The sequence below is a fragment of the Blastomyces gilchristii genome (genome assembly GCF_000003855.2).
Source record: "Blastomyces gilchristii SLH14081 genomic scaffold supercont1.1, whole genome shotgun sequence".
NCBI lineage: Eukaryota > Fungi > Ascomycota > Eurotiomycetes > Onygenales > Ajellomycetaceae > Blastomyces > Blastomyces gilchristii.
The window spans coordinates 6,321,636-6,347,569 of record NW_003101682.1 but is presented as its reverse complement, the minus strand read 5'-3'; the positions used below and the strand labels follow the sequence as shown (position 1 = coordinate 6,347,569).

The 25,934-nt window shown below is 42.6% G+C and overlaps 4 protein-coding genes across 4 annotated transcripts; 2 read left to right on the top strand and 2 right to left on the bottom strand.

Annotated features, from left to right (window-relative positions):
* Positions 1 to 2,825: 2,825 nt before the first annotated feature.
* On the bottom strand, positions 2,826 to 4,645 carry BDBG_00665 (zinc-finger protein CreA/MIG). Its single transcript, XM_002629373.2, has one exon. The coding sequence runs from the start codon at positions 4,368 to 4,370 to the stop codon at positions 2,949 to 2,951; it is 1,422 nt and encodes a 473-aa protein (XP_002629419.2). The 5' UTR covers positions 4,371 to 4,645; the 3' UTR covers positions 2,826 to 2,948.
* Positions 4,646 to 9,293: 4,648 nt separating this feature from the next.
* On the top strand, positions 9,294 to 10,307 carry BDBG_16168 (uncharacterized protein). The gene is made up of 2 exons (XM_031724172.1): positions 9,294 to 9,483; positions 9,540 to 10,307. Exon 2 carries the CDS (start codon positions 9,876 to 9,878, stop codon positions 10,182 to 10,184), a length of 309 nt encoding a protein of 102 aa, XP_031575952.1. The 5' UTR covers positions 9,294 to 9,483; positions 9,540 to 9,875; the 3' UTR covers positions 10,185 to 10,307.
* A 9,832-nt stretch (positions 10,308 to 20,139) lies between these two features.
* BDBG_00663 (uncharacterized protein) lies at positions 20,140 to 23,142 on the top strand. Its single transcript, XM_002629371.2, has 2 exons — positions 20,140 to 21,575; positions 21,752 to 23,142. The coding sequence occupies exons 1-2, from the start codon at positions 21,351 to 21,353 to the stop codon at positions 22,208 to 22,210; spliced, it is 684 nt and encodes a 227-aa protein (XP_002629417.1). The 5' UTR covers positions 20,140 to 21,350; the 3' UTR covers positions 22,211 to 23,142.
* Positions 22,585 to 25,018, bottom strand: BDBG_00662 (MOSC domain-containing protein). Its single transcript, XM_002629370.2, has 2 exons — positions 23,298 to 25,018; positions 22,585 to 23,116 (listed from the first exon to the last, which is right to left on the bottom strand). Exons 1-2 carry the CDS (start codon positions 24,691 to 24,693, stop codon positions 23,043 to 23,045), a joined length of 1,470 nt encoding a protein of 489 aa, XP_002629416.1. The 5' UTR covers positions 24,694 to 25,018; the 3' UTR covers positions 22,585 to 23,042.
* Between the last annotated feature and the right edge of the window lie 916 nt (positions 25,019 to 25,934).

The following is a 25,934-nucleotide window of genomic DNA, read 5'->3' as shown; positions in this document are numbered from 1 at the left end:
TTCATCAAAGAATTGTCTTCTCTTATTCAAATGCTATTAATACTTTCGTCTTCTACAACGAAAAGAGCTCTGAGATGTCAAAAGTCAATCTTCTATAGCGAAGCGAGCTCTACAATAATTATCATTTACAAGAGAATAATATCAGTATATCTTTTTATAAAAGAGAGAGTTCTCTCACAATATACTTACTGCCAGAGAATGAATAATCATATGATTCATATCAATACTAGATCACAGTGCAAACAATGATGAGAAATGATGAAAATTATAAAAATACAAGAAATAATGAGTTTCAATTCTTCAGTGTTGTTTGAACAAACTGACTCAGAGAGAGGGTAAGTAATATCATTAACAGAAAGAGTGGATTTGAGCATTTTTTTCTTTGCATTGTTGGTTTATGTTTTTATATGTAACTATGGGTCTAGTCTCTATGAGGAAACCAGATGCCAGTTCCTTGTAATCAATCCCTACTTGAATGATTTGGGTGTTTTTCCGTGGCTGTGCGGGCTTAGCTGCTAACTACTACGGAGTAACTTAGCTGGTCCTGCACAGCATTATTATTATTCATTGAGCCTAACTCCACAGAGAGAGAGCATCCTGCCAACACCATCTTCACTACTGCGTACTCCGTACTGCACTCTAACTCCACCCAACCCAACCCCAACCCCAACCTAAAATAAAAAATAATTAAATTAAATTAAAAAAAAATAAAAAAAAGAAACCCAAGTTCCTCCAAAAATAATTCCTCAGCAAGCGCAAAACTCTATTAGTTATTAGTTGTTTGAGCCCAACTTCCAGCCCTGGCAGCATAGCGTTCACGGGGCCGCAACGGCAAAACAACATCCGGGACCGACCTACATACTAACTAACATACTTTGTACTTTGTACCTAGGTAAGCCGAAGATCAGCCGAGCGCATCGATAAATATTTAATTAATGTATGTCCTAGAGCATTGATTGAATTATCCTAGGCAACTTATTTTTCCTTTTTCTTTTTCTTTTTTTATTTTATTTTATTTTAATTTATTTTTTATTTTTTCTCTTCTTTTAGCCGCCGCCGGGTAAGTAAGGTAAAGAAAGTTCGGCATCTCTATCCATGCTCCATGCTCCATGCTCCATGCCTCGGACGGGGGGTAGGGAAGAGGGTTGGTAGAGGTCTCTAGAGAGAGTGGCGATAGATGAATCGTCATGGCCATGGCCCATCGCTATCGCCGTTGGCCAGACTTGAATCTCTTCCCTTGCCCGGGTGGGGCCCGCCCCCGTACCTAGATAGAGATAGAATAGGAGGATATGAATAACTACCTAATAATCAATCCCCCCATCGTTCGTGCAATGACATCTCCTTCGGGACGGGATGCCGGGATGCCGGGACCAACCACAGGAACGGGGTAAGAGGTTAGGATTTGGGGGAACTGACTGTCTTTTTCTTTTCTTACACTCACAAGAAGTAACTAACTTAGTTAATACCTAGCTAGAACCTAGTTAAATAGTTTATGAACAAACTAATAATAACCCAAGAAAACCGAAGTTGGATACCCCCGATCGATATGATAATATGATCTCGAAACCAGACCAGACCAGACCAGAACCAAGACCAAGACCAAGGCAAGTAAGTAAAGTACGTATATAGTGTCTGTCTCCTTCTCAGCTTGAGTGGGTTACATTACTCCGTCCAGTAACCTAACCAGCAGAAAAGCCACAACATCCAAGCCAACCTCGCAGTGCCCAACCCAACATTGGCCATGACTCAATGAAAATTAATATCGTTGCCTGATGCCTTTATCCCTCTCTCTCCGTCCGCCCTCGGCCCGCGTCTCAGTGCCTAACTTCTAACGGCCGGGGGGAAGCTTCAGTACAGTATACGAGTATACATACATACATACATACATACATACATACATACATACATACATACATAGAGTAACTTCCTAGGTAGGTTAGCTACACAGTATACCTCGGTACAATACCGTACATACCCGGACGATAGATGTATAATGCGGCAATAATCATACAATAAAATTCTTCTGATTATTTATTTTCTATATAGATAGATTATTATTAAGAGAGAAGATGTTTTCTATTAATTTCAAAAATGAAAAAAGAAAGAGAAGAGAGAATCAATCAATCAATCAATCAGTCAATCAATCAGCTGAAACTCACATCTTCCCCCTTTTCCCCTTTTTGGACTCGCTTCATTCAAGTCATGAAATATTATATATATCTCGAGTCCATTTCTCTCTGCGCATTAAAATTTTTGTAAAATATAGTTTTTGCTTTTTCCTTTTCGCTTTTCCGAAAGCAAAATGGATTCAAAGAAGAGGGAAGAACATGTGTGATTTTATTTTTTCTCTTTCTTCAAAAAGTCTTTCCAATGCCAAAAAAAAAAAGCTGAACAAGGCGAAAATATATAGAGTCATGAGAGTAGAGAGAAGCTTGAAATGAAAACAAAAAAGAGGAAAGAGAAGAAAAGAAATTTATTAGCAAAACAATGGAAGAAAAGTAGAAGGGAAAAAAAAAAATCCAAGCGTGATTGTAAATGAAAATCCCAGCAAATTTAATCCCATCCGTCTATAGTTTTTTGGACTCCGAACGAAGCATCGCTGAAAGCACCGGCAAAGCAAACCAACAAAAAAGACGGGAAAGAGAAGGAGTTAGACAAATAGGAAAGATAACCCTGCAAAGACAAGTTTTCGTGAGAGGCAAAGGAAAAAAAGAGGAGAAATCCAAAATGTTTCCACCCTCCCCAATCTATATGTAAAGTTCAAGTTTTCTACTCGTACCACCGTCTAAAGATTATTCTAAAAAAAAAAGGCAAGGGGTAACATATGTCTTTTTTGTTCTTTTTGTTTCTTTTTGTTTTCTTTTTCTTTTTGTTTTTCTGTTTTTCTGTTCTTTTTATTTTTTATTTTTTATATTTTTATTTTTATTTTCATTTTTTGGCGGGTGGGTTTAATAACGCTCCGCCAAATCACCACCGGCTATCGATCCCGTGACCGATGAATTGCCCGAGGAAAACCCACTTCCAGGATTTAGCATATCATGCACAGCAACCTTGGGGATCTGAGGGACCGGGAGCTTGCGCTGCGTTCCATCTGTGCGGGATATGATGTCACTGATGCTGGGTCCTATATGCTGAGGGGAAACGTAGTGATTGTTCATATGGTTCATGCCGTCGGTCTGTGGCTCCATAGGTGCTAGAGCTGGGGTGTGATGGAGAGATAGATGGCGGATGGAGGGGAGTTGGAGGTCGCTGCTCCCGAATGGTCGGAGACGGGGTGAGTGGGCAGGGGTTGCTAGCGGAGTGTGGTCTGGGGTTGGGGAGAGCGAGTCATGGGATAAGGTGGGGGACGAAGGAGCGGTGGAATTTGGAGAGGAAGGGCGGGAGCGTTTGACGCGGTGGCTGTAGTCTTCGTCGTCGTGGGAGTGAGAGCGGGCCATGGAGTGGGAGAGTGCGTAGGCGGAGAGAGAAGGTAGGCGGCCGCTGGTGTTATGGTGGTGGTGGTAGTGATGTGGTCTTTGGCTGGTAGTGTTGTACAGGCTGCTGCGGACCTGGTGTGGAGAGAGGTGGTATCCTGATGAGTGGTCATCGCGTTCTACCTGTGATGCTGCGGTGGCTAGCATGTTGATATCCATAGTGGTCGACGGTCTCTCGGATACACCTCTGCTGTAGGGACCTAGGCTGGATGGCATGTGCGAAGCGTAGTTGGTGTACGAATGCGGCGGAGACACATTTGGCGAGCCCACCTGCGAGACAGGTGCTGACCTGGTCATGGGTTTACCAGGGGGAGGCATCATATCCCTCGACGGGGAGTTTGCGGTGGTGTGTGGTCTATCCGCTCTTGTGGTGGTGGGAGCAATGTGTTGCTGTTGTTGCTGTTGTTGCTGCTGCTGCTGCTGTTGTTGGTGGTGGGCAGCCTTGTGGCTTCTCCTCGAATTTGGATTGTTGTGGATGCGAGAATGGCGGGTGAGTTCGTCTGACCGGCTAAACCGCTTGGAACAGCCTGGATGCTGGCAGGCATGTGGCTTCTCTCCGGTATGGGTGCGGATGTGGCGTGTCTGGTGTTCCAGGCGGTGGAAAGCACGGTCACAAAGAGGACACTTGTACGGGCGAGGGAGGCTTTGTCGTGGTTCTTCACCGCTTGCACGGCCACCTTTTGCCAACGGCGGTAACAGGCTGACTGTGGAAGAGGCCATGGCTGGAGTGGTAGTGGTAGGAGTGGAGGGAGAGGTTGTTGTTGTTGTTGTTGTTGTCATCGTCGTTGAAGAAGGGGAGGAAGTCAGAGTTGTAGCAGAAGCAGGCCGCTTCTTTGAGTCGTCAACCTGCGGGTTCAGCAGATTCGAGAAATCTACTGCAGTGGATGGCCGTGGCATTTACACCGGGATGACAGTGGGCAAGCTGAGAGGTATTTTGGATGCCTTGTATCTCCTGGTAGAGTGCAGGAGAAGTAGTGATAGTTGTAGTGGTGGTGGTAATGGTAATGGTAATGATGATGGTAATGATAAATAGTTGACGATGATAGAAGAGAGACGAATATGGAGGGGAGGAAAATAGAAAATAGGCGCCTTGTAGCGGTATTAGTAGTAGTGGCAGCGCTGGGACTTGATGGAGAGAGACAAGAGGTCGGTCCACCGCTAGTAGTAGACGTCATGTTAAATAATTCCCTCCGTTAGTAGTTGGTAAAAGGACCAAAGGCTTGACCCAACAAAATAGGCGAACGATTGGGGGAGAAAAGTTTGGGGGGGGGGGGGGGGAAAGAGAGGGCCTGGAGGGGACAGTCCAGCTTATTTATTATAATAATAATGAAGAGCAAGAAGAAAGGAAATAAAATAAAAATAACAAATGAGGCAATAAATCAGAGGAAAAGAAGACAAAGGGGGGTCTGGTTGGCAATTTTTAACTTAATTAATATGTAGTCGGGGGGTAGTCAGCAGCAGAAGGAAGAAGGGGAAGAAGAGGAAGAAGAGGAAGAAGGAGGATGGATGGATGATATTATTGTCATGACATAGTTAGTAATAATAAGAAGCAGAAGAAGAACAAACAACAACAACAACAACAACAAGAAGAAGAAGAAGAAGAAGAAGAACATAAAAAAGCTGGAGGTGGCGGCACAAGTCAGTCAGTCACAAGCTGGAGAGGAAGGAAGGAAGGAAGGAGAGGATGCGGCTTGGGGGGGGGGGACGGACGGAAAAGAGGAAAAATTAGGAAACAATCTGCAAAAAAGGGGAAAAGGGAAAAGAAAAAAAGTCGGGACAGAACGTTGTTTCTTCTTCCTGGATGCGGATGTGTCAGTCATTGTTTGTTACCTACTCTACTATTAACTATTGCTGTGCAGGTACCTGTACCTTGTACCGAACGACCGTTCTGCCCTTACAAATATTTCGCCCCGCTGGTCCCTTTTTTGCAAAACGGAAGAAACAAGAAACAAGAAAAAAGGGCTGCAAATTTACATGTGGTCTAGGTGGTTCTGCCAGGCACGACGATGACGGACGAAAAGGTTACCCAGTAACTACTCCGTAGTTCCCAGAAAGTTACCGCTGTTACTGCGACTAACTTGTACCCGAGGCCGTACCGAGAAACGCGGAGAGTGAGAAGCCCAAAAAAAAAAAAAAAAAAAAAAAAAAAAAAAAAAAAGGGGGGGCTTTCTCCACACTCTCCCTCTCATGTCTATTGTCCACGCACGGCTCGCTTCTTTCTACTCTACTCTGCCATCTCATCATTCCTCTCCTCTCTGTTGAATAGAGGGGAATATAAGATTTGTTCTTTTTACCAAAAAGATGTGGGCGGGCCCCTGCTTATCAGGTCCAACCCAATGTCACTTGCAGCCCAAATGAAGTGGCGTGTTCACGTAGCTGGGTCATACCTACGCTGCCTATACCACCCTCCCTGGAGTCCTGGACCCAGCCCTGGACCCCCAGCGCAGCTCACCACGGGGGATGCAGATGCGCGCCGGGATTGGGTGAGTTATTCTTTTTTTCTTCCTTTTTTTTTTTTTTAAAAAAAAAAAGAAAAAGAAAAAATGACTTACTAGTCTCGGAGTTTAATTTGACATGGGAAGGATTTTCTGGGGCAAATGGGAAATGACTACTCCGTAGTTAGTAGTTAGTGAAGAAAATTAAATAGTTGAAGGGAAAAGGGAGATCTCCGCCGTGACATTTTGTATTTGCAGTTACATCTGAGAATTCCAGGCAAATGGTACCTGGCATGGCTCCATGCACATGTACTCTGTACCCTCTCGCTAAATACTTTTGAATGTCCCTAGGTATAATTATTATTATTATTATATTATGTAGCTGAATAGGCAAGTTCCCGGGCTTGCTCACTATATCCATCCTCTGACTTGTATACACGTGTCAAGTCACTATACAACCAACACCCCAGACGTCGTTACAGGCCCTCATTTATTGCGAGCAAACTAGTTAGTACATACAATCTTGCTTAGTTATCCACATATATCGCCTTCAATAAACCACAGCCTCTGCAGAGTGGAATTCCCCACCTCACCCATCACGCACCCTCACCTCAGTGACCTCACCCACCCACCCCCCCCGTATTCGCATTCGATCCGGCAGCGCCCCCACAGACCCCCGCTCAAAATAATAAAAAGAAGTAAAATAATAAAAAAACGAAAAAAAAAAAAAAAAAAAAAAAAAAGAGATGGGAAGAGAGAGGGGGGGGAAGTATGAGCACTCATAACCACGCCCCGGGTCCCTCGTGCGTGCTCTGATGATGATCATACTACTCCGCGGGCCATGTCTATCCAAGCTATCTATCTACATCTACTCCATGCCTGTATACATACCATGCATGCCGGTGCCCGCTGCCGTTTGCCATTCAAATGATCCTCCATGCCGCCCACGTTCGTTCCCAAGCGTCGGAATGGTATGGAAATGAGAACAATAAAACCTGATTCTGATACAAATCATTTATTGTGGCTTACCTTTTACCCTACCTCTTTTCTTCCTTCCCTCTTTGCTTTCATCTAGAATGTTTGAATATTCATTCATCTCTCCCTTTTGCCCCCTCACCACTAACAGCGCCTCCCCCCCCCCTCCCCTCCCCCTCAAATACTATAATAAAGAAAAATAAAAAATTATACCTAGGCAACTCCAAAACCAAACCCTCATCATCGGGCCGCGGGGAGGCGTCCAAGGCCAAGGCGTAACTAATAAGGCGCGCCGGCTTACGTAACATACGAACGCGGGGCGGAGGAATTCTTTTCAAATTTATTTTTTTTCAAAAAACAAAAATGCACCCAGAAAGGGGAAGGGAAAGCCGGGCGCCCGTTGGGGGAACGCTCGGAGATAACTTTAATCCGCCCGCTTGCACGAAAATAACCCGGAACACCCCCTGTCAATTGTTTGGTTGTTGTTGGGGTTTTACCGCTGGTGTTTCCGGGAAATGTTGGAAGAGGTTGAATGGAAATTTTTTCGCTTACTCATCGTGATACAGAAGGTTGTTGCGTGGAATTTTTTAGATTGCTATGATTCAAGCACTGTTGATGATGTACGCAGTAACTAGGCCTTGTAAATATCATATTAATCTAACTGAAAGCTTTTGTATTTGTTGAGTAAACGAATAAAATATAATCAGTCACTATAAGTTCAAAGCTTTTAACTGTGCAGAGTGAGCTATAATCTTGTCATCATTATGATAACTTTAAATATTGAAGTTGAGATTACAACTGCTGCTGTTATCACTGTTCAGAGCTCTCTTTTTAACTTGTACATACATGCTCCTCTGGTGCTACATCTCCAATATTCCTCCAGAGTTAGATGAGAAGCACGGAGTAGAGACAAGAGAGAGAGAGGCGGGGTATAAATAAGTTATGCACGGAGTAGACTGGGGAGTGCATTTAGCCCAGGAGTTTCTATTGCTAACTAACCTCGTGGGCTGGAACAGAGTCTCTGATATGATACGTATGCGAGAATAGTCACAAGCAGGCAGAAAGCAGCTCTGAGTTGTACTAAGAGAGGAGGGGGGGAGGAGTAGATGTGTGTGTGAGTGAGTACACACAGTAGAGAAGTAGCTACTTAGCTCAAGTATTCAGGTGCTGAGGTAGAATTGTGTATATCTATTTTAAAAGCTTGTTCATTCTATTAGAGCTGTTCTCTGTATCTAATCTATTTTACTTATCATGTATTCACAAGCATGTCATTATGACTCAGAAACAAGATGATGATAGATAAAGTCAGAGTTCACTGTGAGTTAAGTTACTTTTTTAGTTCAAAACTCAAGTATTCTAAGCTAAGCTAGTGATTGATCACTAATAATTATCACATGTTAAAAATGAGAGAAGAACAGAAATTGATAGTTAGTAGGTATAGACATGTGTTCTTCATATTTCAGTAAGAGTATCTTATCATCTCTCTCTTCTTTTTTATGCTTTAAACTCTGTAAAAAGAAAATCTTCCCTGTTTCATAATTTCATTTACCTACTTATATTTCTCTCTCACATATTATCATGATTTCAAACTTTTTAGAGAAATGAAAGAAGTCTGTGATCACATATAATAATAATATTAGCTGATTATCTTTGAATTCTGTGAGCTGTGAATTTACCTGAAGCTGTTATTTTCTTTCATTCTTTCATATTATCTAAGAGCTTGAAACTACTCATAAGTGGCATGATATTAATATTAGTATATTACACAACAGACTGAAGAATGAAACTGATCATTATTATTTTTTCTCACTTTTTTTTACAGAAGTTTTAGCTTGAATTCATTACTTTCTACTTTAAATACTAAATACTCTGCACTCAACCTGTTCTTTAGCCTGTGCTCTATATACTGCTATTCACTCACGATTCTCTTTGTTTCTTTTCACCTGAGATTACGTCCATACTTAGGGAAAAGTATATTATTGAGAACATCTGCTTGCAACATTGTGGATTGCTCAGGGGAAATCTCTGGCGTTAAGATAATTAGATAATTGAAATCGGGGGAAAGCTCTTGAACGAAAATTATGTCAGATTCGTTCGAGTGTTTTTGAGCATAGTTAACTAACTGCAGTTAAAATTGTATTCAGGCGTGGTGAGTCCGTTTTCAGCCGCTGCTACTCATCGGGTTGAGTTTCTTTTTTTTTTTTTTTTTTTTTTTGAATGAAAGAATTTTCTCTAGTGATTGCTGTTTTTGGTTTTTGTGTATTTTTGCAAAAGACCGATCACGCCCTGCCAGCCGTACCGAAAAATGGCGTGTACGGAATAGAGTTCGTCACTTACTCAAAGTTGCCCGATCACTTATTAAGGCGCTGCACATCCCATCCAGCACATGCACAGTGATCATGCATAGATAGTGACAACGAGCATAGAAAGCACTTCTGCAGAAATCAGGTCTAGCCTGTGATCAGATTATTTATCAGATTTATCAGATCAATGCTAACGTCTAAATGAAAGGAAAAAAAAAAAAAAAGCTTGAGCCATTGAAATAAAGAAAGTGCATGGTTATTTTCAACTCAATCTCAGGTCTTGAGTCACTCAATTTTGTATGCGCTCACCGCCTCAATTATTATATCTCTTCTTGTCTGACCTTGCTGATTAGTTACATCACTGGTTACCCGCGGCAAGGGAAAAACCCGAACGCCCGCAAGAGAGCCAGAGAGATCATAAGAGGAGAAAATGAAGCAAACACTAAAAAGAAAAGAAAATGAAAAGCTCAAGATTTGAAGCCTGCCAGCTCAAACCCTCCAAGTTCAAGGTCAAGTTCCAGTTCTAGCTGTTGACCCCCAACCAATTCCTTCCACCAATGTCCCTTGTCACCCCATCATCACCGACGCCAGGCGCCCGGGGCAGGCGCTTTTAAAATTTCCGTCGCGTAACCTCTCTCTCATCAAGTGTCATCGCAACCTATCGTGCCCTTCCAACCGGTGGGTATGCAATGCAGTCCATCATTATTATTGGCATCCGAGCCCGCACACCACCCTCTCAAAAGTCACCAGCAACCCACGCGCGTTCGTGCCAGCCTCAGCATTCCTTCCCCCCAAAACTGTCACATCATTTAAACTCAACAATGACACATCGGGCATTGCAGTCCCGCCTCGCGAGCAAGCACAATGTAATCCTCCCAATAATCCTCGCCAATGAGGGTTGCAATTTTGCAACCCCCCCCCAAAATCGAAAGGAACAGGAGAAGAAAAAGGTTGAGTGTAACTTTTTAACCCCAGAAAACCCCATATCAGAAACCTGACCATTCAAAACACCTTGGGAGATGATAAGGGGTCTTCCGCATCTGTTGCACTATACTATTCAATTTTAACAAGGAAGTTTTGGGGAGGAAAAAAAAAAAAAAAAAAAAAAAAAAAAACACTAAAGATGATACAAGTCAAAATATCCGAAACCCCATACTTTCTCAGTTTCATCCCACCCTTCCCCCCACTCTCTAGTCTCTCTACAGACTAATAAATTGTCAGAGAGTTGACAACACCCTTGAAGGACTTGTTGGGCTGGGCGGGCCGGATGGGAGAATCCGGGGATGAGGCCCGCAGTCGTTTGAGGCGTAGGGGACCCCCTAATAAGCGAACAACCTGGGATGTGCGAGCGTCGGCATGATTCTATTTGTCGTTTGCTGGACAGCTTGAAAACCAATCAATCAGTCATGCGCCCCGGAAACCCCATCTTCTGATTCCTGTTGGAAGACAAAGTTGAACTCATACGAGTTAGAGAGAAGAAGATTGATTCGCGCTGAGACTCCTGGTTAAACGTTTCAGCATCAAAATAAGGGCCTCTGCTACGCGTCTGCTACGCGTAAGACGTATTCCCCCCGCTTCTATTTTAAGTCCGCCTGGAGCCTCCGCCTATCCTATCTAGGATTAAACTCTCTCTCTCGCCTCCACAGGCCTTGTCCGCGGCTGAACTGAACTGAAGCGAAGCGTAAAGAAAAAAAAAAAAAAAAAAAAAAACCAATATCTCGGGTATAAAGAAGCGATAACAAACAACACCATGTAACTCTACGCTGACAATCAAGATTGTTTGATTCCTTTTTTTTTTTCCCCACAAATTCCCTTTTGTCGCTTCGCTCTCCACCACCTGGACATGTAACGACAAGGAAAACACGATTAAACCAACATAATAGAGATGCATATTGGACTCTGTATGCATGTAACAAAAGCCCACTTTCCAAGAATATCATTTTTCCCCCAGAGCGCCCAAAAGTAACGACCGCCACTAGTTTATTTTTTAACCGATCCCTCTATGGAATACTGCGTACGTAGTTAATAACTGGCAAACTCCCATCACGATAACCATGCCTGATGGAGGCCAAGAGTTTTCTCCGGATTTTCAGCTCCGCTAGATAGCTCGAATCGATGAAGTTACCTTACCCCAGATGGCCTCCAAAAAGGTACCAAGGATTAGTTTGGGTTGGGGTTGGTTGGGGGGTTTGGGGGTGGGGTAGGTGAGGTGGGTGGGTGGCGATGGTGGTGGTCGTGGCTTTTCTCTTAGCGATCTCTCGCTTGTTTTTACGCATATGCTAATTTACTTTCAATATGTACAGTGACTTTCAGCCAAATTACACTAGTCTCGAGGTAGTTAAATCCAGAGTAATTAGCCAGAAGTTATAAAGCCACATGATGCTTAAATATACCTCTTGAAGTTATTATTCTATTCTATTCATTTTCTTCAAAAGAGATGTGAAATTCAATAGATGAGAGAATTCTGTATAATTTATCTATTTAATGTTGAATTATGTGACTGCGAAGTATTGAGAGAATTATATCTAATTATGATAATAAAACAGAGTATTCTTATTATTCTTATTCTTCTTCTTCTTCTTCAATTATAGATGTATGCAGTCAGAGACTATGACATCTACTTCAGCTCTCAGGGTTTTTCTAGTACTTATTCAGCTAACTAATACTCCGTACTCCGTATACATTTACCAATTTCAGATATGCAAAATTAGAAAAATTCCAGCTCTGAATACAAAAACCTTTTTACAAATTGTAGTATTTTTAATAAAACAGAGCATATCAAAGTGTTTTGAGACTAGTGTAATTCAAACTTATTGAGAAATGAATTAAATATATAAGATATGTACACGTATCTCTCTATCTATTCTCTCTCATACTTCATGCTTTCTACTTCATTCATATTATATAAAATCATATTTCTTCTCTCAAAGCATGCTCATAATTACTCGCTAGATTTGCTGTAACATTCATTATCATTATTTATTATTATTTTTTTTTTTACAAGAATTTAGTTTTTATCAAAGCTAAGCTTATTAGTCCCCTGAATCCAAACCCAAGAAGATTGGCAGGAAATGATGTGATGAATTGAGCAAATGATGACCAGAACAGTGTGGGGGCGTCGTCAGATTTCTCTTTCTCATTCAAGGGATTTTCCATTGTGGGTGGGTGTTTAGTTATGTTCAACAAATAATGAATAAATGGAGATTTTTGACTCTATCTTGGCAATTTTATTTTGCTCAAACCTCCTCAAAAGTGAATTATGACTTACGCAGCGTACAGAGTTTGTATTTTTTCACCCCCTTCAAAATGATGGCCATTTGAATCTTCATGGTTCATTCATCATCATTGCTTCCAAAGTTCATTGTCTATGAAAGAGCTGCGTTGCGGCAATTTAGTTCTCTTTATTTTATTTTATTTTTATTTTTATTTTTATTATTATTATTATTATTATTTTGAGACCAAGGCTGGAACAGTGAAAAGAAGCGTCGTGGTGAGGTATTCAATGGAATTACAGATCTTTATTACTACTGATGATTGATGATCGTTACTCTTACTCTCATGACTTGAAAATTACCCCGGCCAATTGAGAATATATGGGGGCATCGTTATTATTAATCTCCATTTTTTGCGGAGGATGGGGATGGGGGAATTTTCTGGGATACAATCCCCGTTCCCGGTTGTTTGGGATTTTGGCATGGGGGTGGATGGAATGCATGCATGCTGGTTGTTGGTGGCGGCGGCGGCGGCGGTGGCGGCGGCGGGAGGCATGTCAGAAGTGAGAAGAAAAAAAAAGAAAAGAAAAATGATAATAATGATAATAATGATAATAACCATCATGATCACCATCAACAACAGAAAGAAGAAGCGGGGGAGTATGAATATTTGATCAGTTTCGGCCGAAGCTTCGTTTCAACAGAAACAAAGAGTTATACTTCATAGAGTTGACTTCCTCTCCACATCCATTTGCCCGCGGTAGCCGCATGGAAGTTCAATTGTGCTCTACGATCTCCATCGTTGTTTGGGTCAATGTTCACGGGGAAAGCTGCTAGGCAGTCCCGCTGCTGCTTGATCCGATCCCCCGCTTCTTTTTGTCTTTTCCTTTCTTTTTTTCTTTTTTTTTTTCTTTTTTTTTTTTTTCTTTTTTATAGTTCTCATACAGTGCTAGCAAACCTTGTCTCCGCGCCCGCGCTGTTTCCGCAAGCAACAACAACATCCCGTCGTCCCACTTAAACAAGTTACGGGATACGGGATACGGTATGTATTAGGCGAATTCTGGGAAAAAACACTCACTTCTCGGACGAATCTTCCGGATTTGTCTCCCAACGAAAGAAAAAAACGAAAAAGAAAAAAGACAAAGAAAAAGAAAACTTCTCACAACGTGGGTGCTGCAGTCAGCTGCCGGTGATAACCAGGATTCGCAATATATTTGATTCCCCGACTTTTGCGTGAGTTTACTACTAGCCGATTTGGCGTCTGCGGCCGAGACCCACCCATAATAACATAACGAATAGCCACGGATTTCCCTGTCGTGCTGAGCGGCGCTGGAAACCGGATATCTTCACAGAGACGGGTTGCTGTACAGGAGAAGTCAAGTGCTTACATTATCCTCGTCTCTGGGTTAGATTGAAATCTCTGCTTACATGCGGCATATAAATATTAACAGAAAAGGTACTCGGGTATAATATTAATACAGAGCAGTAGGAAGAGATAGTTGCCGGGTTGAAGCCTTGCAATATAAGTGGTTTTGACCTGATTTGGCATGCTAAATAAGTCAAAAAAAAGTCAAAAAATAAAAATAAAAATCCAAATATGTAAGTTAACTATGTAGCTGGCGCCAATCTCAAACGGCACCTGAACTATGTCCCCTCCAGTTCAAGGTCTCACGTTCTCACTCAATTCCATGATAGGCTTCCATTACAATCGATCTACAAGATTCCACCTTGAAGAGATGCCCCTGAGCTTCTTATCAAGTCCGCCTCATCAGCGCTGCAATCTGAAGCTTCGACTATAACAAATCTTATCCGGCAGGGGAAATCTCCGTTTTCCAGTTCTTGATGTCTTTGTATCCAATTGTAGCGTTGGACTAGACTGAGACATTCCCTATTTATCCTCATTATCCTCATGAGCTTTTTATTCTAGCAGCAACTGCCGGCTGGACATCTGGACCTTGAGGTTAAAAGCACTGACCCTGCGGCCTCGCGCATGGACTCTGAGCAGCTATGACCAGTGAGTCGATTCTCAATCACTGGAAAGGCGAAACCTATGGAGATTCGCTGATGATCAGACAATGCCTGGAGTGAATGAATAGTGGCTTGGGAAAAAGGGATGGTGATGATATTTCCCCGCACGATATATTTCCAGGCAGAGCTGTTTATAAGCTTATAGGGTTTCTACTTCTTCTCACTCAAAAGTACTGCAAGATGATCTAATGTCGTCCATCCACACCCGGACTCGAGTATACGGAATATCCATGTGTTCCGTGGATGGGAACGATGGTGAGATTGATTGATAGTAGCGGTTAAGGACCTCTACACCTTGAGGAACAAGAGATAACCCTCATTGCCCACGCGAGGCCCGGGGACCCGGTGATGTATGTATATGCATACTTCAAATGAAGATATGAAGAAGAGCATTAAACAAGCTGACAACTGTGAAGGGACTCATCAGTGACCCTTGACCTTGCACCACAAAGAGTATAATGGCGCTTTTATGGAGCAACATATCTCTGAGAGAGTTTCGCTTCATTATGTACTTCTGCTACTGCTGTGACTGTTGTTCAAGAATCATTCTTGAGAAATCATTCTTTATCAAGAATCTACTAATCACAGCTAATGTCCTCATGTGCAAGATTTGATATTCTTGAAAATCTCATTGCAGAGATTGTTGAACATTGACATGTGAATGAACTTCTTTGAGATAAATTCCTCAGTGATAAGTATGAGAATATGAATATATCTGATATTCTTGTGATCTGATAAAAAGATTAGAGTGAAACCGAAGATATATGACTTTCTGAGATATGAACATTAAAATGAATCTGTTGAATAAGATACATGAAAAATAATTGCAATGTCTATTAGTTGAGTTTCTGAAAGCTTTTGAGATCAACTAACACTTGTTCAAAATGATTTGAGAGATAATTCAACCCTCTCACTATCTCACTTAACATGTGCTAATCACCACTTTAATTCATCCTTGATGATGCATGGCAAACCATTCATACTACTTTGACAAGGAGTCAGATAACTCAGCAAGGAGCTCATGCATGGCAAATATTTGAAATCTTCCAGGATAAAACTATGTAAACAGCCCACTTACCAACATGATGATGAATATTCTGCGCCACCCGGCCACCCATCCCTTCTACTCAAACAACCCACAGCTATCTCCCCCCTGGTAAAGAATTGAGGTGGTGGTCGAAGACCGCAATCGAACCGGTCGCTTCTTCTTGGCCCAACACACCTCCCAACACATCATGCCTTTTCATGGGCAATGTAATGTACAGGTACATGTATGAGTGAGTGTGGTCTGACCTGAACTTTGATAACGCCGGCCGCAACCTGGTATATATCAACACCAATCCTTTCTCTTATATTCTATATCCCTAGGTAGTGATAACAGAAAGCTTTGCCAACTTTTTCCTTTTCCGGCCCCCGCCGGCTGCTCAAGGGAATTCTACTCTTGGTAGACAGGGCAAGGCTGCAAACCATCTAGAGCAGGAATGTTGGCTGCGAAATTGTGTGATAAGCTAGCACGCCTTTCGGCCCGGGAATCTCGTGTTCAGTAGTTAGCTACATCTCTGTCAAGGAAGAGAGGGGTTCGTCTGAATGAACTCTTATCTGTTGTAAGATGCTGAGCGAAATTCTGCAAGTACACTATGTCTGAATCAGGCAATCTTGTAAGGAAAAGAGAATAAGTTCATTCTTCTATCTATCTATCGAGAAGAGGAAGGATAAAAGATGGAAAAAGATGAGTGTTTCTCAGAATGCACTAGTTATGAGAATATGTAGTTATCACGTAAGTGAGTAGCTCTTTACAATCTCATTCTCCCCAGCAACACTGAATTCTTGAAGTTCATAACACCAGGCAACATCATTACATGCAAAACATTACATGCAAAACATATCATCCCTTTATTTCTTCTTTTCTGTCTGTCTTGGTCAAAATTTCAACTTTGCAAACTTTCAAGTGATAACGATATCAAAATTGAAGCCTCACTCATCAGGAGTAGACGAAGGTCCGGTTTGATCATGACTCTAGTTTGACATTGCGAAAATGCATTACAAACAGACTATGATGATGATAATTGATAATCACGAGCGGGAAATGAGCGAGGCAGGGCTTAACTTATCTGCCTACGCAGTTCAATGATAGCTGGTTATCACATCTCATCATCATCATGTCTTCTATCGTGAGATAAACTACCTATCTAGGCATGTATGGAAGGAGCTAGATCTGCGATGCTTTCATTGCCTCATCGGCTATCATATCCCATCTACATAATATGTTATCTAACTAATGAAGCGCTGTAAAGCTCGTGAGCCGGCCTTGATTAGCGAGACCGTAGCAGAGGGTCTTTCTTCAGTTGAGAAAATCAGCTTGCCAGTATGTTTCATGATTTATTTCCCCCGGAACTACAAACTATCAAAAATGTCAATTTCCTCACTCACATCTCTTCAATTCATGCGCGAATTGCTGACATTCATTTTTCCATTTTTCAATTAAACTAGGAAAATCCCCATTATTCGGGACTGTCAGTGCTGCAGTAGTGCCCTACACGATACATCTTTGCAGGGCAAATGTTTTGAAAAAGGTGGTGAAAAACATGATCACATGTAAGTGAAAGAGGGCTTTGTTTTATGTCTAGTTCTTCTCTTAAATGATGTAGCTAACTCTAGCCCTCTCATAAGATAGCTCTTCTAGAAATCTACCTGCTAGCTGCCCCGTTCAGAGCCTACGCGTAATATGTATAAAAAATATATATATACATAGATATATCAGCGAAGGGAGTGAATTGAAAGGATAGGTATCTTGCCCTATCTCTTTCAATCACGCCTCAACCCGCTGTTTTCTCCGGCCCAATCGCAAGGGCAGTTCCTGCCTTTTGTCTACAATACAATATACACAACCGGGGAGCATAACAGAGAGGAACTCCCGAAGAGACCTAGCTGACTGTAGGGGGAACCAGGACTTTTATTGTGATAAGGCATGAAACGCTGGTTGTGTACATATCTGGACGATGGTGAAGGACGTTGAGTGTACGGGAGGGTGTGATGTGGTGAAGAACATGCAGGTTAAATTTTATATATTGCTGTCGTGGAGTGGTAATTGTATCTGGCACTCATTTTTATATGGTGTGTCTTACTTGTCTGCTCTGACTCCCGAGCTAATTACAGTTAGAGGAATTGTAATGATAGGCTCTGAGTGCCATGGTTATAAGCTGCCGGGTCCGGACTCTAACATAAGGTGGCTGGCTCCTTGCCAGCCGCGCCCGGCACCCAATTCTTATAGTTGTGGCTTGCCTGCTCCTGCGCCTAGCGCCCCGGGGCGTACCGTTACACTGAGGCTGAAGACAGACACAGAATAAATGCTAGCTATAGTTAGTAAGAAGCTAGCTGTTTTATAATCATTTTAATTTCGGTGGTAGAGCCGCCTGGGACCTGATAGGCTGTAAAAATAGAAAGCCGAGAAGTTCAGAAGCTGGAGTAAGCAAGCCACACTAATACACATGAAGCATCAGGCATGACTGGCAGAAGTCAGCTGTTTTATGATCTTTTTGATTTAGGTGGTAAGAGCTCAGATCTGACAGCTCTAAATCATGATAGAAATCTGAGAATGAGATGATTTAGATTAGAGATGTAGAGAATTATACTGTACATCACAGAGTTCTTCACAACTTCAAGATCTACTTGAGAACACTAGTAATTTATTATATACGGCTGGGTAACTATATAGTAGCGGTTTTTTTTCCAAGTGTAAATATCAATCTTTCGCAAGGCGGATCTTGAAGGTTTTTGAGGTCAGTCGATCAGAAAGGCTAGGTAAATAAGTTTATATTATTCTTATCCTTCTAGAACGAAAATCCTGGCTCTATGCCATGGCCAATCGGAACCGAATCCAGTCCCCATGTTGCTTCACGACGGCGCTTGTCAATGTAGCATTCGCCAGCTCCTGCCCAAAAGCCCATCCGCAAGCTGAACGACGAGGTTATCTGCGCAATCACAGAAGGAGAGAAGGCCACGGTGTGCGCATGAGCGAAAGGGGAAAAAAATGGTAACTGGTGGAACAGTTGTTAGGTTGAAGGGGCTTTCCCTTCATTCATTTTCTTTGCTTTTTTCAAGACCCGCGGTGACTTTCGTCTCGGGTTCAAATTTTTTTGCCAAACCAGCGCGGGTGATGTTGCAGAACATGATCGTCATGCTCCCGTTGCGCATTTGGAAATATGTTTACTAGATGTGTAACTAATAATATTTGCAAAACCAGCGTATGTAATCTAAAAAAAGAAGCAGGCTAGGAGAAGATTTTACCCTTCTCCGCAATGAACCCATGTCGCTTGCGTTCCTGAATTTAGGGAAAATGCGAAAGGCCGAGGGTTCTCCGGCTTGCGTTGCAACTCTGTTTGATGCTACTCCGTACTGTTCTGTTCTGGGGGGTTGTGGTGGCCCTGGCCCCTGACAGGCAGCAAAGAGAATTTCTATTAACCCTGAAAACAAGGTAGCGCCTTATGCCCTGGTTGTTATGTTTAATGCAAAAAAGTTAGGCAGGGTAAAACAATGATACTGAAAAAAAAAAAGGGAAAATAAACTGCTCAACACAAAAGAAAAAAATGAAATTTGTCGGCACCTTTCGTGATCACCGCCTCGGCTATGCTTACGTTCACTTCCATAGGCCGAGAGTGAACCTGTTAATAAGTCGCATCATTCTCCCAAACCCTCCTCCCCTTCCCTTTCCGATTATTTATTACCCAGGGCTGAGATGGGCACAATTCTCGTCCTAGAGATCAATCTTCCCCCGTATACGGAGTAGACGCGAAGGAGTGGAGGCCTTTTCGCAGATGGATGAATGAATAAATCAATGAAGTCATAGCTATTCTATTGCTCATGAATTTACAGAGCGTTTTGGCTGTCCCATCACGAGATGAGTACATCATCATTGCTGCATCTACAGTGGCTGAGTTGATGCCGGCAATTGACAATTGTATATTTGCTCCCGATTTTTTCCTTGTTTCTTTTCCTTTATTTCCTCCTTCCCCCCTCCTCTTTTTTTTTTTTTTTTTTTTTTTCTTTTTTGAAATTCAGGATCATGATTCAGCCTAGACCATATTGAATTCTGAAAATATGAAATTATTCAACTAGATCTCTGAGAATTTCACCAGTTCTCAATACATAACTGTTGGAATCTGTCATTATGGTATTTCTTCCACTCTGTGGTTTTATGAGTTTGAGTTATGCATTCATCTCTTTTCATAATTTCATGTGTTTTATTACTTAAACATGTCTTGTTGAGTTTTTTGCTTGTGAAAGTGTGCAGAAGAAAGAAAGGGTGGAGACAGATCAAAAATAATAGTTTCAAAGATCTTCTGTATTCAACTCCGCTCTATGGAGTCATGTTCCGTCCATATTATTATTATTATTATTATTTGAGTGCTCTGTCTGGCCTGATGTGCTGAAATGCCGCCTGAAATAAGGATTCTGAAGGGATGTGAAGAGAAACTTTATGATTGCGTTCTCTTTCATCTCTTTCCGGCCTTGAACTGTTATTATCGATATGAATACGCAAGTTTAATATTTTCTTGCCTTTTCTTTCGCTTTTTCCTAAGTTTTTCCTCTTCGATTTTGTGCTTGTTATTTTTATTTTATTATATTTTATCTTTAATTTTTTAAAGCACAGGTCCATCAGAAGCTTTCACACAAATGCTGAGTATCTCAGATTTTCCTGTGAGGTGGCGGGAACTTTTATTTTTTATTTATTTTTTATTTTTTATATATTTTATTTTTCTTCAACACTTCTAAGCTCCCTTTCTCGCTTGCATCCTTGAAAAGAGCTTATTCCTTGAGCTTTGTTTATGCTGCTATTCTGATAGCAAGGCAAGGTGGATGGATAACTACCAAGCTCGAGGCGGTGAGAAATATCGCACGTCTGAGAGATCAAACACAAAGCCGAACCATCCAGTCATCTGCTGTGTTCCCATTTGTATGTATGTCATTCTGCGCGCATTCATGTGGTGGGCGATTCCGGGTAAAATCGGCGAATGTCCTTATATGCTGTTCATCAAGCTGTGTGACAGGAAATGAACAGGCAGAAATACGAGGGTGACTTTGTGGGTGTGAATATAAAACTGGAAAGAGTTAGAGGAGGACAATAGTTTCATGCCGGAGTTTATAGCAATGGATTTATATCATATCAATTCCCCTGGTCTTTCTGGTTCACACGGAAATCTGTTTGTTCATTCCAAGTTAGTAAGCAGATGGCAAAGGCATCGGATGCGTTCGAGATGACCTCTATCTCCTTAAGGGAGCTGCGATTTAAATGCCGGTGTAGCTAGACCAAGATGCAGTGTTGCAGGGGAACTCGGGAAGTGTTATTTATTGAAGCTCATGCATGCTTTGAACTATCACTCCTTGCTGCAGGCAGCCTGCTGAGAAACGAACGCTCGTTGTTGCTTTTTCTGTGTTCGCAAAATCTCGAAGATAGTTGTCTGGTTCGTTCCATCTCGTTTGTCTCAAAGACGGCTGATTCTAAATATTATATGAGAAGTGGTTCAGGTACAACCCTAATACAGTTTAGCGTACCCCGGATTTTAAGTTCATCCGCGACAGTTAGGGTTACCGCTTAGCGCCTTGGTCTTAACTTTTTTAGGATTAGTGTGGTCAAGAAATTGATTCTGCCGAGGGTCACCGCCCTATGATGCATTCTTTGTCGGGCTTCAGAGTGGGCGCAATGGGGGCTGTTTTCACCCCTGACGGTGAATATCTCGCCCGTGATCTAATATTATATCGTGTTACTGTGCCAGCATGATAATATTATACCATTTGACACTTATATCCCATACCCCTCGTTTTTATCAAGCATTTTTACGTTCTTTAATTATATAATCCATCCTCCGTACTCATCAGTAGTGACTACCTTTGACCTCCTCACCTAATTTGACCTGACCGTAAACCATGGCTCCTCCTCGTCAACGAACCGCTACGAATCCTGAAGATTCGAGGTCAGAGGCCTCTAGCAGCACGAGAGAACGACATCCAACGAGTACCAAGGGTCGTAGACAGCCAAACATCGCTGCTCTCGGCAGCTCAATGTCATCCAGGGATATGAAAATTGCTGCTGCTGTTACGGCAGCTGGCAGTCACGATGCGGGAACTGAGAACTCGACAGAGCCCGTTGGAGTAAGTCCTGTTCTTCTTGGGTTGCTCTCTAGTAGCATTTTCATGGCCCAATTTCTCCTTTAATATGTTGCCCCGTTGGGAGGGGCGCAAAAATTCCCCTCGGCCTTCGGCCGCAGATTTTTCTTTTCCGCCATAGAATTCCAACAGTGCTAACTCGAAGGCCGTAAATTTTGCAGATAAATTGGTCAAGCATGCCACTCTCCGTTCTTCACCAGTACCGTCATGCCTACAACCTCCCTTGTGCTAGCGCCTACTCATCTCAAATATCCTCAATAATTCTAAGTCAAGGAATTGGTCTCCGTTCCCCGACAACGATAGCTGCTCGGCGCGCCCAGCTTGCCGCACGGCGCAAAACTGTTGAAGATGGAAGTGTCTCCCGGTCTTCCAAAAAGGATGATATTACGAATAATAAATCGCTCGACGGAGATAATAGCAGTAGCGCGCCAGGCATGGATTTGCATCGTATTTCTACTGTTCGCGGCCAGGGAAAGGTAACGAAAGATCAGCTTGCCACGGCGGTGAGGAAGCATTTTAATAACGTGGGGCTTGTAGAGCAGGATGCCATTGCAAGGTTCTTGTATAAAGTCCGCGAAGAGGGGAAGGGTCACGAATTTCGTCTGCGGTTCCAACCATGAAAATGGCGTTGGAGGGAGTGCAACCTTTTCTTCCGGTTCCCTTCTCTTTTGGCATCTTTGTTGGGCTTTTTCCTTGACGAACACATACCCCTTGTTTAATTTGGGCTTTGAATAATGTTCTTGCTTTCTATCCTTATGTGTGCTATCTTCGGTGTTGGGCGTGCGCTTTCCAGGAGTTGGATCACTTCCCTTGGCTTTTTCATAGGTTCTCCTTATCCTATAATTACCTATTTTTGATTAATTCAAGATGAACTTGACTGTCCATCCGTGTCGCTGTCTTGTACGCATACCCTCAATTGGCGTAGGGGTGGTCATCGCCTGTGATATGGAGCGTTGCGCAAGGACAGTCCTTTATTCCTCTTATCTCCTGACCCGTTTTATCATACAAATATGCCATTCTCTCGACTTTGGGGTTTATAAGGGGAATCACGACTTAATTGCATATCTACGGACAGAGTTTGGTTCTACACAGCAAACCTTTGCATTGTGTATACGCTTTGGGAGAGCTTCTCCTCCGGCATAACAGTCCATGAGAACTATGTCAATGATATCATTCAGCTTAATCTGTAGAATACATATCTATCCACCTCTATTTTCGACTTTTGAACGTTGAAGCGGACAAGTGGTATATAACGCCATTGGCCAAGCAAAACACCCCTTCCGAATATCCGCACTCATTTCTATTTCTATTTCCTTTTTTCCCAAGGCAGTACAAATACGAACTGGAAATATATATGGATGGTATCATACATAACCTCCCTAAACACTATGCGACGATGCAGTATGCTCAACAGAACTGCCAGGTTTTTGCTCATGTACATATTTCTTACTCCTACCCCATTTTAAGATAGAAATGCTCGCCCTTTTCGAGAACCTTGAGCTCATCTCCGACGCGAAGTGTGAATTCTGCATATTTAGCGTTAACCTCTTGCAATCGTCGTCTTCCAAAGGAATAATGAATTGAGCTCAACTGAGAAAAGGTTGTAATGAAATTTTCAGATGGGAGTCCCGCCTAAAGGCACTCAACATACCCACCCTCTGAAAATGGTCCAGCGTAAAAAAGAAAAAGGAAAAGGAACACACATACCCTCAACGGCTGGAACGCATTGAATCCCCAAACACGCATTATTCGGATCTCCAGCGTCAATGCACCGGAAGCTCTTCAGAGTCTTATCTGGCTCAACGGGGTGCCTCAGTCCCGTGTTCGGGTCCACGTTTGGCAATCTGCACCGCATAGTCCGACACGAGATATACATTTCAACTCCCTCATCTCCATTCTTACTAGAACGGCTTTGACTATCGTCTGCTAAAGTTCCGTTCTGTCCTTCTCTCTTCCCAGCCTCCTCCGCCACTTGGCTGCCCAGCATCTGCTTGTCATTCCGCGGGATGAACCGCACTCGCTTCCAATCGTCCTCCTCAAACGCCGCACTACCCTCGAGAATGATGTTGGGCCGGAACCGACGTATTGATAAGTTGGGAATGGCGTACTTAGTGCGTGCATCTATCTCGCGAACGCTCCCCAGGCCCAGCATGTGGACCGGGAATGAGTCCGCGAAGCCTGTGGTGGCCTGGAAACCCAGAACCTCCTTGCTAGGCGCGCCGCGGAAAACTTTCCGATGGTGGTCCGGATCGATGCGGAAGAGAGTCATGGGTCTTGAGGGGCCGATAAAGGCGAGAAGGGATGGTGGGATGTGTTTGCCATAGTCGATGGCCATAGGAGTGTCCTTCCAGATGCGCACGGAGCGAGATGGATAGGTGCCAGCTTTAATGGCCGATGCCGGAGGGCTGAGTGGTACCTGAAAGGATTCTTCGCGAGAGCAGAGGCCCAGTCTCATTCCGAATGATAAAAGGAGACATTTGAGCCTAGTGCCGCCTGGGACGCGAGGGTAGTTTATCACCAGAACGCCCTTTGAGCGCACCTCCGGGCGTTTTGGTGAGTAAGTGGGTGATGAAGGATCAGGAACCCAGATCTCCGGCCGGACTAAGGCTAATTTGCCATATTTCAAGTCACGCAACGTGCGGAACACCCATTTCCCTGCTGGTTTATCGTCATGTTTCTTTCCTTCCGATTCCGCTGTGCCTGATGCCGGAGAGTTTACATATTCCGCAAAACAAAATTGTCGGTCATATGCCATTCCGGTACTCTCAAAATCGGCGATATTGAACTCGACTCCGGCACAGCTCTTGATCGGATACGCCAACAGAGCCTTTACCCGGATTCTTCCTTTCCCCGCATCGCTCTGCTTGCTTCGTTTCGGCCTCCCGTCAGCACGGTAGTTGTCTTCATCCTTAAGATTTGAGAAATCATATAAGCCCAATTTTCGGCATCCCTTAGGTTTTCGGGCTGCTGCGCGACGACTTTTGTGTCCAAAGTACACGAGGAGGAATATTGGTGATAGACATAATACGTATATGAGGAGGAGCGACACTGGAACAGAGGCATTCAGGCGCGGGACAATGCCGGCCAACCGGGGGTGGAACATGGTGAAGAGTGGCAGGCTTTGAAAAAATGATTACGAAGTATGTTTGTTATGTTACAATCGCAAGAACGGTACGAAAAGAGCGCTCAGGGAATGCCTGGAGATATATTCGGTAAATAACGGCAAAGGCCCAAAATAGTCCGCCCTGAAGGCCAGTGAGGAACATGAGAACTATAACTACTTGAGAGATGGACTATTCCTTTTATATCAACCTGGGTAAAAGCCAACTTCGAGTATTATAATAAAGAGCATTCTGTTGAAGGAAAAATGAAAAAACCTTAGCGATGACTCACAGCTCAAAGAAAAAAAAACCTTCCAAGGTATTTTTGTTATATCCGGGGTTTGCTATAACTATAGCCGGTTGAATTTCATATTATAAATCTTACAATTGCCGAACAAACTAGACGTCATTATTTTCCCCTTATTTCCTTCCGCAGGGCGCCAATGGCGGGGACAACCAAACTTAAATGCACGGTCAAGGCGCTAAAACCGTGTTATTATTAGTATAATTATTCTTCCATTATACTCATATGCAAGCGGAGCTTATGATGAGTTCCTTGCGTGATTTTAAATACAGGCCAAGTGTTGGTAATACAGGAGGAAATATGTGTAGAAGAGGTTGAACTTGGTTGATTATTCTAGTGCTAATTTACGGCGATTACACCGTGGATCCACCATTCCACCCGTGTCACGTGTCACCAATCGTAACACATGTTCCACTATTATATTCAGTGACACATTGCTGAATAAGACTTATAAATCTCTCAATTGAAACAGTCTGATCAACTTTTCATTGAGTGAGAAAAATGAGTATAAAAATACACTCAGTTGATGTGGAAAAAGATGCTTTCTCAAATGCTATTTCTGAGATTGAAATTCTGAAGAGAAGAAAGAAAGAAGAAATAGAGAAACAATAAGTTCTTAAAATACAGAAACTTGAAAAAGTAAGCAAAATTCTTAAAAAACAGTATTTAAGTGAGATGAATGAAGAAGTTCTGTTAATTCTTTATACTCAGACTAGACAACTACAGAAGATGATTAAGTTCAAACTTGAAATTTCAAACACAGTTCAAAAGACATTAGAGAAGAGAAGAAAGAGAAAGTGCAGAAATCAGTAATTAAAGTAAATATTTATACATATACACAGTAAAGCTTCAGAATAGAAGAATAGAAGTTTCATATACATAGTAAAGTTTTAAAGCAGAAGAATAGAAATTTCATAAGTTTTTCAGTCAAGAATTAGT

Excerpts from the sequence above, each read along its gene's own strand:
- BDBG_00663 (XM_002629371.2), top strand. The coding sequence starts at position 21,351 with ATGGCTCCTCCTCGTCAACGAACCGCTACGAATCCTGAAGATTCGAGG. Across the intron at positions 21,576-21,751 it reads ACTCGACAGAGCCCGTTGGA|ATAAATTGGTCAAGCATGCC; the intron begins GTAAGTCCTGTT and ends TAAATTTTGCAG.
- BDBG_00662 (XM_002629370.2), bottom strand. The coding sequence starts at position 24,693 with ATGTTCCACCCCCGGTTGGCCGGCATTGTCCCGCGCCTGAATGCCTCT. Across the intron at positions 23,117-23,297 it reads ATGCGTTCCAGCCGTTGAGG|AATTCACACTTCGCGTCGGA; the intron begins GTATGTGTGTTC and ends CTAAATATGCAG.
- BDBG_00665 (XM_002629373.2), bottom strand. The coding sequence starts at position 4,370 with ATGCCACGGCCATCCACTGCAGTAGATTTCTCGAATCTGCTGAACCCG.
- BDBG_16168 (XM_031724172.1), top strand. The coding sequence starts at position 9,876 with ATGCAGTCCATCATTATTATTGGCATCCGAGCCCGCACACCACCCTCT.